This window comes from Ahaetulla prasina, chromosome 6, assembly GCF_028640845.1.
Source record: "Ahaetulla prasina isolate Xishuangbanna chromosome 6, ASM2864084v1, whole genome shotgun sequence".
In the NCBI taxonomy this organism is placed as follows: domain Eukaryota; kingdom Metazoa; phylum Chordata; class Lepidosauria; order Squamata; family Colubridae; genus Ahaetulla; species Ahaetulla prasina.
Window position 1 is genome coordinate 103,847,333 of NC_080544.1, and position 16,094 is coordinate 103,863,426.

A 16,094-nucleotide genomic window follows, 5' to 3' on the forward strand; every position below is an offset into this window, starting at 1 on the left:
GGGCCAGGGCCATCTGGGAGTTCTGCACAGACTCTGTAGCCTCCAGAGTCAGACATCAGAAAGGCAGAGGAACAGGAGGAGCCTGCGCAGAGCTGCCAAAAGGCAAGAACAGTTAAAACAAAAGGGATGACTCAGGAGTAAGGCCTGGAGATGATTGGCCCCTCCCATAAGGCTTAAAAGAGGAGCAAAGGCTCATGGGTCCTTTGCAGGAAAGCAATGTTGTTAATTCTGTTCCCAGTCCGCATCTATCTTTGATTTTGGACTCTGTGTGGCTTTGCCAAGTAGGTCTTTGGCAGCAAGGGAGATAAAGGTTGGTGACTATCCCAAAGGACTTTTTGCAACTAATTGGGACTCAGCTGTGAATGAAAGTAATTCACAGCTGTTGCAATAAGAGGTTTTTGGGATTACTCGTGTATTTTAATGACTCAGTATACCTAGCACATTCTAGGAAGAACCATCCAGTTGGGTTTCCTAGCTGGGGCATGCATGGATATGTCAAAGCTTGAGTTTTTCAAAACATCAGAGTGGGGAAAACCTTCATTTTGAGAAATTGTTCATTTGCTCATGAATTTGGGTTCTAAAGTCTTAAATTTCGCTAAGGCTTCAGTGATTTTTGATGTTTTCAATAAAGCAAATGTAGCCTTCCAGTGCTTTGCAACGTGTCTTTTATTTGCGATAGCCAAGGAAAAGTGTATGAACAAAATATATCACAAACTGGTAATAGAAAGCGTGGGCTAATTAATATAATTGTACTGAACTTACTACAGATTTATCATAAAATAATCATGGTGTAGAAAATAATCAAGTATAGGAAAGTAGCTCACATTTGAAATTCCATCCTGACTGACTGCAGAGAAAATTAACATAATTCACCCACTGAGCTGCTGTAAAAATGTGTAAAGGCCCTTGGAAATATATATATATATATTTCTCCAGGCTTGAAAGCAGCCAACACTGGTCCTGCAGAAGGCAATTGTGCATATTGCTGTTTGATCAAGCTGACTGAATTACAGTCCTTGTTTCATTATTTGCTAACTATTGTATCTTGCAAAACATTAAGAAACTAGGCAGGCTAATGCTGTAGGCCAACCTTGGCTGCAATTGTGTTTAAGTGTTACACTTTTACGCAGGCAGAAATCCCTAGGACTCTTATCATATCCAAGAGCAGAACATTTCTGGAGAAATAACTCACTGCCTTTTTAAAAAATTTAATACACGAGAGCATCCAAAAGATCAAAATCGCTAAAACCGGTATCTAGAGGCGCTGGATCTCTTTTAGGCTTCCACTGTGTCCCGGGACATTTTGGTGGTTCTGGTAGATCCGGCAGGTGATATGAGAAAATGGAGGAATCTGTAGCGCTGCCGTGTACTGGGGAGACATCAGAAAACCCAACAAGTTCTTCATGGGGACTTCTACTGTTAGCCTCCTGTTCCAGAAAAGCTTTTGAAGTAGGCAGTTGACTTGGAGTTTCAACAGGTGGTAGGACTGTAACTTCTTCAGAAGAACTCTCTGTTGGGTTTTTATGTCTACGTCTGTGGCCATGGCCGTGGCCGTGTTTGTGGACATGGCGAAATCTCTGCTTTTTTTCATGGGCGTGGTTTGCTTTCGGATGAAGATGGAATTCCGCCCCACCGCTCGGTCCTTCCGTTTGACTAGCGACACCGAATGTACTTCGGAAAGGGGTGAAACCTGGAGGTACCCTAAGTAACGCCTGAAATATTGTTTCATTATTGGGAATTCTCCAAGCAATATATTTATTTAAATGCATTTAACACAGTTTATTCCACATTTCTATTTTAACAAAGCGCTAATATACTGTAATTATATCAGCCAATTCTCCTCGTTATACAGGAGGCAGAAAATTAAAACCACCGCAAAGTGGGGGTGGAATGCAAAAAAGCGAAGTGGCTGTGTGATGAGGTTTTACAAATAGCTGAGGAAAGAAGGGAAGTGAAAGACAAGGGAGAAAGGGAAAGACATGCCCAACTGAATGCAGATTTCCAGAGAATGTCTTACACATTGGAAAAAAGAATCTAAACACTAATTACAAACTCGATGGACATTACCTTACAGATGGCCCCCACCCTGTTAAAGACCTTGGAGTTTTCATTTCCAATGACCTAAGTGCCAAAGCCCACTGCAACTACATCGCAAAAAAGGCTTTAAGAGTTGTAAACCTAATCTTACATAGCTTCTTCTCCAGAAATACTACACTACTAACCAGAGCTTATAAAACATTTCCTAGACCAATTCTTGAATGCAGCTAGCCTGTCTGGAACATACCACATTTCGGACATTAATACAATTGAACGTGTTCAGAAATATTTTACAAGAAGAGTTCTCCACTCCTCTGAATGTAACAAAATACCTTATACCACCAGACTTGAAACCTTGGGTTTAGAAAACTTAGAACTCCGCCGTCTTCGACAGGACCTGTGCTTAACTCATAGAATCATCTATTGCAAAGTCCTTCCTTATTATGATTATCATATCAATCATAATGTGATTAAAGCTGACTACTTCAGCTTCAATCACAACAATACACGAGCACAAAATAGATTTAAACTTAATGTTAACCGCTTCAATCTTGATTGCAGAAAATATGACTTCAGTAACAGAGTTATTAATGCTTGGAACACACTACCTGACTCTGTGGTATCTACTCAAAATCCCCAAAGCTTTAACCAAAAACTGTCTTCTGTTGACCTCACCCCATTCCTAAGAGGTCTTTAAGGGGCGTGCATAAGAGCACAAACGTGCCTACCGTTCCTGTCCTACTGTTTCCTTTCATTATATCCAATTTATATAGTTATTTCATACTTATACTCATATATATGCTTATATACTATATAGTTACTTCATGCTTATGCTTATATATACTGCTGTGACAAAATAAATAAATAAAAAAAATATGAATAGCAAGGAAAGATAAGCAGGCCTTCTTCAATGAACAAAGCAAAGGAATGGAGTAGAACAATAGAACTGGAAAGACTAGAGAGGTCATCAAGAGAATTGGAGATATCAAGGGAACGTTTCCTGCAAAGATGAGCATGATAAAGGACAAAAATAGTAAAGTAAAAGAGATGAAGAAGAGGTGGCAAGAACACACAGAAGAACTGTATGAGGAAGGCCTTAATGTCCCTGATAATTATGAAGATGTAATCGCAGACTTCAGACGTAGTCCAGTGGGCCTTAGGAAGCATTACCAACAGAGGTGGATTTCAGCAGGTTCTGACCAGTTCTGGAGAACCAGTAGTGGAAATTTTGAGTAGTTCGGAGAACCGGTAGTAAAAATTCTGACTGGCCCCACCCCCATCTATTCTCTGCCTCCCGAGTCCCAGCTGGTTGGGAGGAAATGGGGATTTTGCAGTAACCTTCCCCTGGTGTGGGAAGGGAAGGGAGATTTTACAGCATCCTTCCCCTGCCACACCCACCAAGCCACACCCATCAAGCCACACCCACAGAATCGGTAGTAACATTTTTTGAAACCCACCACTGATTACCAAACCAATGAAGCTGTCTGCACGCAAATGCTCGGAAGCTGTGCGCGCGCTCACGTTTTCAGCGAACTGGTGGTGAAATTATTTTAAACCCAACATTGGGTTTAAAAGGGCCTCTAGTGGTGCAACAGGCTAATGCAGCCTATTATTAACAGCAACTGCTTACAAGATTGCAGGTTCAAGTCCCACCAGGCCCAAGGTTGACTCAGCCTTCCATCCTTTATAAGGTAGGTAAAATGAGGACCCAAATTATTGGGGGGCAATAAGTTGACTTTGTATATAGTATACAAATGGATGAAGACTATTGCTTGACATAGTGTAAGCTGCCCTGAGTCTTCGGAGAAGGGCGGGATATAAATGCAAAAAAAACAACAACAACAACAAACCATTGAGCCCAACCATCTTCTGTCTAGAATAACTTTTTTACACCACTCAACATTTTATTACCTGAAGTTAAAGAGAAATAGGCACCTTCTCTTCCACCTAGAATAGGGGTCGGCAACCCAGGGCTCTGGAGCCACATGTGGCTCTTTCACAGGGGTGAAATGTAAAATTTGTTACTACCGATTCTGTGGGCATGGCTTGGTGGTAGTGGGGTACTGTGACTGGGTGGGTGTGGCCAACTTTTTTTTTTACTTTTAAAAGCATTTTTTCTACAACCGCTTCGGCCAAAGAGGTTGTAAAAAAATGCTTTTAAAAGCCTCTGATGATCAGGCAACTCAGCTGAGATCGCCAGAGGAGTCTTTTAAAAGCATTTTTTTTACAACCTCTTCGGTCGAAGAGATTGTACAAAAAATGCTTTTAAAGGGTTCTGACGATCCCAGCTGAGTTGCCTGATCGCCAGAACCTTTTAAAAGCATTTTTTTACAACCTCTTTGGCCGAAGAGGTTGTAGAAAAAATGATTTTAAAGAGATCTGACGATCCCAGCTGAGTTGCCTGATCGCCAGAACCTTTAAAAGATTTTTACAACCTCTTTGGCAAGAGGTTGTAAAAATGCTTTTAAAGCATTTTTCGGCAAGAAAAATGCTTTTAAAAGTAAATTTTAAAAAAACAACCTCTGATGATCGCGCGGCTCAGCTGGGCATGGGCAGGGGGGGAGGGATTTTTGCTACCGGTTCTCCAAACCACGCACTGCCATCATTCCGGATCGGGAGATCCGGTTTGAACCGGGAGCATTTCATCCCTGCTCTTTCATCCCTTTGCTGCAACTCCCTGTCACCGGTCAGTTCCACAATTGATAGGGCTTTCAGTTAGGACAGGTAGAGGAAAAAGGATGCTGCAGTAGGAGGAGACTCTATGGTGGGGGAACTGGACTTTCAGTCGGCAGAGGAAAAATTCTGGTCCAAATACACCACATTTGCCCCTGCTCATGTATGCTATGCTCTGACCCCAATGAGCTTTTAACCCATTTTTAAGAGGAAAACAATTTCATGACTGCACTGCACACCATCTTTCTTGAACTTCTTCTCTAGCACTTCCTCTAATTCAGTGGTTCTCAACCTTTATAGTGCTGCGACCCCTTTAATACAATTCCCCACGATGTGGCAACCCCCAACCGTAAAATTATTTTCGTTTTGAATTTATCGCGCCTGAAGCCGTATTGGCTAGCAATCTGAACTGCTTGCGATTGCCTTGAGGACGGAGGCATTAAAGCGGAGACTCCTCCCCTATTAAGTTTATCGTGCCTGAAGCCAGATTAGGCTAGCGATTGGGAGTGATTGCAGCTGGCTTGAGAGGGAGACATCAGAACAAAGATTTCTCTCTTTTTTAAGTCATCGCGCCTAAAGCCAAATTCCCGATTCTTTGACTTGCAAGTATACTTCCCATATTTCCGATGGTCTTAGGCGACCCCTAGCAAATTGTCATTCGACCCCCAACGGGGTCACGACCCACAGGTTGAGAACCGCTGCTCTAATTTAACTTCATAACTTTATAAACTGAATATCTGAAAAGCTGGTTACCAATTCCCTGGGAAATAAACCAATTTCTCTGGGCCTATATGCTGGTTTTCACATTCTGTTTTTAGGAGGAGAATATACTTGAGGAGAGGGTGAAGGCAGATTTGAATACCTCTGAAATCTGGTGCTCGCTGCAGGTTATTTGAGGTTTGTTGAATGACTCCCAGGGCCTCAGGTAAACTGAGCCACGACAGAACAACCGCTCCTGTCACACCGAAAAAAAACAAAACAAAAGGGGAAACACTTATCTCTTGTTCAACATTGGTGTAAAAAACAATTGATAACATAGAACGGGGGTCTCCAACCTTGGCAACTTTAAGACTTGTGGACTTCAACTCCCAGAGTTTCTCAGCCAGTGAAGCTGGTTGAGGAATTCTGGGAGCTGAAGTCCACAAGTCTTAAAGTTGTCAAGATTGGAGACCCCTGACATAGAATAATTATAATTTGAATGCCGTTGTGGGAAAACGTTCATTTTTCCAACAGATGACAAAATATTTGTCTTCTGAGTATTTATATGACTTTGGTCTATGATTTGGGGGAAGAACAATTCTTTCAGAAGGTTAAGTCAGGGAATATAATTGAATGCAATAAAATCATGACCTATTACCCTTATACCATTTTGTGTCTGGATATGTGTGTCTGTGTGGGCATATATATGACTGTGCACTCAGAAAACTACTCCCAATGAAGGGATGTGCAAATGTGTTGTGAATCTTAATTTCTAGATGACCCAGCAACTGTTTGGGGGAAAACTCGTTTATGGAGCTCTACTTCATCTGATTTTATCCCAATGCTATTTTCTTACTAAGATTTCCTAATAACTAATTATGTTGTTGTTGTTGTTGTTGTTAGTTGCGAAGTCATGTCCGACCCATCAAGAGCCCATTGACAACATTCCTCCAGGACTTCCTGTCCTCTACCATCCTCTGGAGCAGGGATCTCCAACTTTGGTCCCTTTAAGACTTGTGGACTGTGATTGGCAGAGTGGGATTAATAAATTTATATGGCAGGGTAAAAAGGCGAGGGTTAAAATGAAAATAATACAGGATTCACGGGAAAGAGGTGGTTTAAGAATGCCTAATTTTAAACTATATTATGAAGCAGTAACCCTCTCAGTAATAAGTGACTGGTTTAACTTAACAGAGGAAAGAATTTTGAATATAGAAGGTTATGACTTGTTATATGGATGGCATGCGTACTTATTTTATGGAAAAAAAGTGGATAGGGCTTTTAAGAATCATGTGTTGAGAAGTGCTCTTTTGGTCTGGAATAAATATTCCTATAAATTAGATTATAAGATTCCTATATGGGCGAGCCCTAGACATGCAATAGAGAATATAAATATAGAACAGAAACAGGAAATGATTACATATAAAGAACTTTTGTATGCTGAAGGAGGTAGATTGCAATTAAAATCATTACAGGTATTAAATGAAGAAGGGAGGAATTATACTTGGTTTCAATATGGGCAAATAAGTGCTAGATGGAAAGAAGATCAAAAAATTGGTATAATGCAAAGGGAGGAAAATTTAATAAAGCAAATTAGAAATCAGACCCAGGAGCATATAAAGAGATTGTATAATGTGTTGCTTGAAATAGATTCGAAAAGGATTTGGTAAAGGATTGTATGATAAAATGGGCACAGAATATTCAGGAACCAATAATGTTGGAAACATGGGAGAAAATTTGGGTTAGAAATGTTAAGTTTACACAAGCACAGAATTTAAGGAAAATTTTTATAAGATGTTTTATAGATGGCATTTAGATCCCAAAAATTATCATGTATGTATCCTAATATCCAAGCGAAATGTTGGAGGTGTGATTGTGATGATGCTACATATTTTCATATTTGGTGGACTTGCAAGAAAATTAAGGTCTTTTGGATAAGAATTTGGTGGATTATTCAAAATGTACTGAAGAAGAAGATAAAGTTCCTGCCACAATTTTTCCTTTTGGGAATTATAATGGATTGTACAGGGATTGAGACTAAACTGATTTTATCCCAATGCTATTTTCTTACTAAGATTTCCTAATAACTAATTATGTTGTTGTTGTTGTTGTTGTTGTTAGTTGCGAAGTCATGTCCGACCCATCAAGAGCCCATTGACAACATTCCTCCAGGACTTCCTGTCCTCTACCATCCTCTGGAGCAGGGATCTCCAACTTTGGTCCCTTTAAGACTTGTGGACTGTGATTGGCAGAGTGGGATTAATAAATTTATATGGCAGGGTAAAAAGGCGAGGGTTAAAATGAAAATAATACAGGATTCACGGGAAAGAGGTGGTTTAAGAATGCCTAATTTTAAACTATATTATGAAGCAGTAACCCTCTCAGTAATAAGTGACTGGTTTAACTTAACAGAGGAAAGAATTTTGAATATAGAAGGTTATGACTTGTTATATGGATGGCATGCGTACTTATTTTATGGAAAAAAAGTGGATAGGGCTTTTAAGAATCATGTGTTGAGAAGTGCTCTTTTGCGTGTCTGGAATAAATATTCCTATAAATTAGATTATAAGATTCCTATATGGGCGAGCCCTAGACATGCAATAGAGAATATAAATATAGAACAGAAACAGGAAATGATTACATATAAAGAACTTTTGTATGCTGAAGGAGGTAGATTGCAATTAAAATCATTACAGGTATTAAATGAAGAAGGGAGGAATTATACTTGGTTTCAATATGGGCAAATAAGTGCTAGATGGAAAGAAGATCAAAAAATTGGTATAATGCAAAGGGAGGAAAATTTAATAAAGCAAATTAGAAATCAGACCCAGGAGCATATAAAGAGATTGTATAATGTGTTGCTTGAAATAGATTCGAAAAGGATTTGGTAAAGGATTGTATGATAAAATGGGCACAGAATATTCAGGAACCAATAATGTTGGAAACATGGGAGAAAATTTGGGTTAGAAATGTTAAGTTTACACAAGCACAGAATTTAAGGAAAATTTTTATAAGATGTTTTATAGATGGCATTTAGATCCCAAAAAATTATCATGTATGTATCCTAATATCCAAGCGAAATGTTGGAGGTGTGATTGTGATGATGCTACATATTTTCATATTTGGTGGACTTGCAAGAAAATTAAGGTCTTTTGGATAAGAATTTGGTGGATTATTCAAAATGTACTGAAGAAGAAGATAAAGTTCCTGCCACAATTTTTCCTTTTGGGAATTATAATGGATTGTACAGGGATTGAGACTAAACTGATTTTGAACTTAATAACAGCAGCAAGACTGTTGATTGGACAATACTGGAAGAAGAAGAGATACCTACAATAGAAGAATGGATATTGAAAGTTATTAACTTGGCTGAGATGGCTAAAATCTCAGCGTTTTAAAAGACAATACGCAGGAAAGATATTTAATTGAATGGAAAAATGGATTGATTATCTACAAAACAGATATCAGATTAAGAAATATCAGATTGCCTTTGAATAATTAGAAAGTTATTTTATGTAATGGGAGGGGTTGGGAGACGAAAAGCTTTGGATGTGGTTATTTGGATTGGACTTTACCTTGTGATTGACCCGGGAAGCCGGGGTGGGGAGGAGGGGATGTTTTGTTTTTTTTTTTTGGGAGGAGGGGAAAAAGGGGAAAATGTTTTGTTTTTAAAACTCTTTCAATATAAAAAAAAAAAAAGACTTGTGGACTGCAACTCCCAGAGTCCCTCAGCCAGCAAAGCTGGCTGAGGAACTCTGGGAGTTGAAGTCCATAAGTCTTAAAGGGACCAAGATTGGAGATCCCTGCTCTGGAGTCCATTTAAGCTCACACCGACTGCTTCAGTGACTCCATCCAGCCACCTCGTTCCCTGTCGCCCCCTTCTTTTTTTGCCCTCAATCTTTCCCAGCATTCGGCTCTTCTCCAGTGAGTCCTTCTTTCTCATTAGGTGGCCAAAGTATTTGAGTTTCCTCTTCAGGATCTGGCCTTCTAAAGAGCAGTCAGGGTTGATCTCCTCTAGGATTGACCGGTTGGATCGCCTTGCAGTCCAAGGGACTCGCAGGAGTCTTGTCCACCACCAGAGTTCAAAGTTCAAACAAATTATAGTATTTTAGTAAACCAAAAAATGGCTCTGGGTAGTTTAAAGTGGACACGAGGCCATCCTATTAATTCTGTCGTTTGTTTGGGCAGATGAGTTTTATTAACTTGTGTTTAGGATTTAGAGCTTGAGTAGAGATACATAGGATTGTCCTATCTCAAGGCTTAATATTCATCTATGGGGCACTGCATCCTTTCTCACCATTATATTTCAAGTATGAGCTTTAAAATTAACTCTTATTCTCTTAAGTAAAATTAACAGATTAACGGAGTTGGAAACGACCTTGTAGATCACTTAGTCCAACCACCCACCCACCCCGCCTAAGCAGGAGACCCTACACCAGGGGTGTCAAACTCAAGGCCCGCGGGCTGCATCCGGCCCGCAGGGGTGCTTATATTTGGCCTGCATGGCCGCCATGGAAACAACGAAGGGCTGCCCTGCGGTGACTCTGCCAGCAAAAATGGAGCTCCGGAGGACCACGCGTGGATCTTCCTGAGCTCTGTTTTTACTGGCAGAGGGTTGCAAGAGGCTGTTGCAGCTGGAAATGGAGCTCACAAGGGCTGCACGTCGGCCCTCCCAAGCTCCGTTTTTGCTGGCAGAGCTTTGTAGGACACCATTGCAGTTGAAAACCAATTTCGCTGGCAGAGTGCTTGGGCCCCTCCAGGCGCCCCCGACATGAGTGATGTCAAACTGGCCACGCCCACCCGGGCCACACACCCCAGCCCCTCCTTAGGGTTGAAATGTAAAATTTGTTACTACCGGTTCTGTGGGCGTGGCTTGGTGGTGGTTGTAATGTGACTGGGTGGGCGTGGCCAACTTTTTTTTTTTTTTACTTTTAAAAGCATTTTTTCTACAACCTCTCTGGCCGGATCGCCACAACTCTGATGTGGCCCACAATAAAATCGAGTTTTGACACACCTCCCTACACCATTTCTGACAGATGGCAATCCAGTCTCTTCTTCAAAGCTTCCAGTGATGAAGCTCCCAAACCTTCTGTATATTCTGAAATATACCTCTTGAACTAATCCCAGTGTCATCCCAAAACTGCATTGTCAAAAGGCAGTTAGACCTTTCTTGTTTTTCTTGAAGATGTTTCGCTTCTTTTTGGAGGTGTTATGTCCCCCCTCACCTCCGTCTGATAGATGGCTTAATTAGCCGGCACTATTGATTTATATTGATATATTGATCATCAATTGTGTTGTAAATGTTGTACCTTGATGAACGTATCTTTTCTTTTATGTACACTGAGAGCATATGCACCAAGACAAATTCCTTGTGTGTCCAATCACACTTGGCCAATAAAATTCTATTCTATTCTATTCTATCAGCTCTGGCAGCAGACTAGCGAGAGTCTGCCAAGTGTCTCTGTTATCTCCCTTGACGCCAATGAGTTACCCAGGAACAAACAATACTTCAAACAGTTAATCAGTTAATTTGCCTGCTACGAAGAGGCACAGCATCTCTTGCTGCCTTTATATCCTGTGGGGTGTAGCTCCATGACTCAGCATTTCCTAGGCCTGCCCCACCCCTGCTTCTGTTGTTCCCGCCTCTCCTGCCTACGAAACCTAGGATCCAGCCAGGCCTAATTGCCATCAGCTGGGTCTGGAGGCATGGCCTGGGGGGTGGAAGAGTCAGGAGACAGAGGCCTCGTTATGTCTTCCACCTGGCCTGCTTCTGGCTCCTGGAGCTGAGCCAGGGAAGCCGGTGCTCCTGAGGTAAGTCCTGATGGCCCTTCCCCCTCACTTTCCAAGTCACTTTCTGGCAGGAGGCCCGGCTCGGGGGACGCAGACAAAACAGGGGAGAAGCGAAACACCTTCAAGGAAAACCAAGAAACGCCAGTTGGCTTTTGGAAAAGCACCTTTGGGACAATTATGACCTGGATGACTGAGAAACTCCATAGGCTTAGTCCCAGTGTCTTACTCCATCTTCAGCAGCGGTACAATCTTCATTTAACTTCTCAACTTCAGCCTTGGAGCAATTTGTTTTCTGAATTATGAATTCAAATCGATACATTATCCCAGCCACAACCTGAAATTCAAGGAGAAAAATTATTAGCAGCAGCTGCATGATTAGGCTGGGTGCTGAATAGCATGAACCACGAAGAACAAAAAAACACCTTGGCTTGCTATCTGATCAGCTCATGTTAGGTTCCGTGACCCCAAGGATCCATTCCTTCTCCAGGATTCTAATAAAAGGGCCAAAGAGAGATGGCCGTCCCTTGGAGGCATATAGTGTTGTGACCCAGGCCCAAGTAGGTAGTAGGAAACTCAGTCAGTGTAAAAACAAACAAACTTTATTATAACAGCTGAGAATTACTTCATTCTCAGTGTAGTCCAACTAAATTAAAGCAAATTCTTCCCAACACAATTCCTCAGTCCTGTCACCAACCTTGGTCCAATTAGGCAAACTGCCAAAGGCCTTTCTTGGCAAAAATTCAGAAGACACCAATACGAAACAAATGCAACAAGACAAAGCTATCAACATTGTTTTCCGGCAAAGAGCCCAAACGCCATTGCTGGTCTTTTATACCTTATGGGAGGGGCCAATCATCTCTTGGCCCTACTCCCGAGTCGTCCTCTTTGCTTGAGCTGCTTTTGCCTTTTGGCAGCTCTTCTCATACATGCATTAGGAACAGGTTCTTCCTGTTCCTCTGTCTTACTACTGTCAGCCTCTGGAGGCTCTGGAGTCTGCACATCACTGCCCGATGACCTTGGCCCCACCTCTGCCTCTGATGCAGAGCCCTCATCCAGGCCTTCCCCAACCTCCAGGACTGGCCCATGCTCTTCCTCAGCCTCATTGCTGTCTGACTCCGTTGCCAGCTCCGCAGGCTGCTGGCGGACCACAACAAAAAGAAGCTGTTGTGGATTAAGTCAAACCATTGACCTACAATGCCCAGAATACTTGATATTGACTGACAGTTTGGATCAGGAATTCCTGCCTTTCCCAGCCCTTACTGGAGATGTCAAGGACTCAAGTGGAAATCTTCTGCCCACAAGTATGTGCCAAAGTCATGTCAAAGTCATTACGACGACACACTGAGAAGACTGACTTATGACTCTTTTCGTACTGACAACCACTGCAGCATCCCCATGGTCACGTGATCAAAACTCAGATGCTTGACTCATATTTATTTATTTATTAAATATATTCATATTTATGAAGATATCAGTATTCCCGAGCCATGCGATCGGCTTTTGTGATCTCACAAGCCAAGTCAATGGGGAAGTCAAGTTCGGTTTACGACACGTTACTAATTTAGCAACTGCCATGATTCACTTAACAACTGTGGTAAGAAAGGTCGCAAAATGGGGCCAAACTCACTTAACAATGGTCTTGCTTAGCAGATGAAATTTTGGGCTCAGTTGTGGTCTTAAGTCCAGGACTATGTATATCTGCAATACTTCTGGTTAGGAAAGTTTAAGATATAAAAATCCCTAGTCTTCCTGTATAAAATTTGTTCAAGGGCAGCAGAGCTGGGCAGCTCAGAGGTGACTGTTTTAGTCCAAACCAGATTTTTTTAAAAATCCAAAATTGCTATATAATACTACATACAGGCAGAGTTCAAAGCTATTTGTAATTTTGATTACTTCTACATCTTTAGAACAGTTTAAGTACAGGTAGGTCTCAACCAGGGGTGAAATGCTCCCGGTTCGGACCGGATTGCCTGATCCGGTAACGATGGCGGTGGGTGGTTCAGAGAACTGGTAGCAAAAATCCCTGCCCACCCCACATGCCCAGCTGAGCCACGCAATCGTCGGAGGTTGGTTTTTTTTTTACTTTTAAAAGCATTTTTTCTTCGGCCAAAAAAAATGCTTTTAAAAGAAAACTAAAGCCTCTGACCATCAGGCAACTCAGCTGGGATCATCAGAGCCTTTTAAAAACATTTTTTCTACAACCTTTTCGGCCGAAGAGATTGCAAGAAAAATGATTTTAAAAGGCTCTGACAATCCCAGATGAGTTGCCTGATTGTCAGAGGCTTTTGTTTTAAGCCAAAAAAAATGCTTTTAAAAGAAAACAAAAGCCTCTGACCATCAGGCAATTCAGCTGGGATTGTCAGAGCCTTTTAAAAGCATTTTTTATAACCTCTTCGGCTGAAGAGGATGTAGAAAAAATGCTCTTAAAAGTAAAAAAAAAAGGTGGCCACGCCCACCCAGTCACATTACCACCCCCACCACACCACGCCCACAGAACCGGTAGTAACAAATTTTACATTTCACCGCTGGCCTCAACCTATGACCACAATTGAGCCCAAAATGGATGTTGCTAAGTGAAACATTGGTTAAGTGAGTTTTGTTCCATTTTACGACTTTTCTTGCAATGTTGGCTAAGTGAACCAATGCAGTCGTTAAATTACTCGTTAAATTCACACGGTTGTTCAGTGAATCTGAGAAGGGAAGTGGCTCACCAGGCTAATGTAGCCTGTTATTAACACACAGCTGCCTGCAGTTACAATTACTGCAGGCTCGAGTCCCACCAGGCCCAAGGTTGACTCAGCCTTCCATCCTTTATAAGATAGGTAAAATGAGGATCCAGACTGTTGGGGGGGCAATAAGTTGACTTTGTATATAAATATACATAACATAACATAACATCAGAGTTGGAAGGGACCTTGGAGGCCTTCTAGTCCAACCCCCTGCCCAGGCAGGAAACCCTACAGCATCTCAGTCAGATGGTTATCCAACATTTTCTTAAAAATTTCCAGTGTTGGAGCATTCACAACTTCTGCAGGCAAGTCGTTCCACTTATTATTTGTTCTAACTGTCAGGAAATTTCTCCTTAGTTCTAAGTTGCTTCTTTCCTTGATCAGTTTCCACCCATTGCTTCTTGTTCTACCCTCAGGTGCATACAAATAGACAAATAGGATAAGACTATTGCCTTACACAATGTAAGCCGCCCTGAGTCTTCGGAGAAGGGCGGGATATAAATTCAAATTCAAAAAGTAAAAGTAGAATCTGGTTTCCCTGTTGACTTGTCTTGACAGAAGGTCGTAAAAGAGGATTATGTGATCCCGGGACTTGTCACTTGTCAAGCAACCAAATGCAAATCGTGCGACTATGAGAATGCTACAAGGGTCGCAAGTGTGAAAAATGGTTCTAAGTCATTTTTTTCAGGGCCATTGTAATTTTGAACAGTCACTAAGCGAACTATTGTAAGTCGAGGACTACCTGTATTTCAGAATAGCTTCTGAAGGCTCCTTTTGTTCGGCAGAAGAGGTTGTAAAAAATGCTTTTAAAGGATTCTGATGATCCCACCTGAGTTGCCTGATTGCTAGAACCTTTTAAAAGCATTTTTTAACAACCTCTTTAGGTTGTAGAAAAAATGCTTTTAAAAGGCTCAGATGATTCCAGCTGAGCCGCACGATCCTCAAAGGCTTTTTTTTACTTTTAAAAGCATTTTTTTCTACAACCTCTTCGGCAGAAAAAATGCTTTTAAAGGATTCTGATGATCTCAGTTGAGTTGCCTGATCACTAGAACCTTTTAAAAGCATTTTTAATAACCTCTTTGGCCAAGGAGGTTGTAGAAAAAATGCTTTTAAAAGGCTCAGACAATCCCAGCTGAGCCATGCAATCCTCAGAGGCTTTTTTTACTGTTAAAGCATTTTTTCTACAACCTCTTGGGCGGAAGAGGTTGTAAAAAAATGCTTTTAAAGGATTCTGATGATCCCAGCTGAGTTGCCTGATCACCAGAACCTTTTAAAAGCATTTTTTTACAACCTCTTTGGCTAAAGAGGTTGTAGAAAAAATGCTTTTAAAAGGCTCTGACAATCCCAGCTGAGCTGCGTGATCCTCAGAGGCTTTTTTTTACTTTTAAAAGCATTTTTTCGGCTGAAGAATGGTGGGGGGGAGGTAGGGATTTTAGCTACCGGTTCTCTGAGCCACCCGCAGCCTGAGGACCTGAATTGGAAAAGGATTAAGGTTCAAACCAGGTTTTTCTTTGTGAAGTTGCAATACAGCGGTAGAGATAAAATTCAAACCTGCGTTGTTGCTTTTTTTACTTCTACAATTTTGAAATGAAAGTCATGGTTGTTTTTTGCGTTGAAGGATTCAATAGCAATTTGTAGAGGCTCCTTTAGTTCCAGGCTGTCGATTGCAATCGGGCTGGAGCAACCGGCACACACACGAACGGGAGGTTCCACTTTTTCTTCCACTAATGAAAATATATAGAATAAAAACAGAGGTTTATATCAGGTTGTTGTAAAAAAGAAAGACTACAAAAATAGCAGCCCACGTCTATGTTGTCTGGTTGGCTGGGGACTGATGCGTTCTACCCATTCCCTATATCAGGGGTGTAATCCAGCAGGTTCTGACAGGTTCTGGAGAACTGGTAGTGGAAATTTTGACCAGTACGGAGAATCGGTAGCGGAAATTTTGAGTAGCTTGGAGAACCAGCAAATACCACCTCTGGCTGGCCCCAGAGTGAGGTGGGAATGGAGATTTTGCAGTATCCTTCCCCTGACATGTCCACCAAGCCACGCCCACCAAGCCATATCCGCCACACCACGCCACGCCTACCATGCCACGCCCACAGAACTGGTAGTAAAAAAAAGTTGGATTTCACCACCGCCCTGCATCTTTTGGAAGTATGGCCA

At 41.6% G+C, this 16,094-nt stretch overlaps 1 protein-coding gene across 1 annotated transcript in view; it reads right to left on the reverse strand.

Annotated features, from left to right (window-relative positions):
* Positions 1 to 648: 648 nt before the first annotated feature.
* KNG1 (kininogen 1) overlaps positions 649 to 16,094 on the reverse strand; it is a 35,868-nt gene continuing 20,422 nt past the window's right edge. Inside the window, exons 8-11 of the mRNA XM_058187137.1 lie at positions 15,480 to 15,652; positions 11,426 to 11,533; positions 5,573 to 5,665; positions 649 to 1,712 (exon numbers count right to left, since the gene is read on the reverse strand). Of these exons, the coding sequence (XP_058043120.1) occupies positions 1,209 to 1,712; positions 5,573 to 5,665; positions 11,426 to 11,533; positions 15,480 to 15,652 (878 nt within the window). The 3' untranslated portion in view covers positions 649 to 1,208. The remainder of the gene's footprint in view (positions 1,713 to 5,572; positions 5,666 to 11,425; positions 11,534 to 15,479; positions 15,653 to 16,094) is intronic.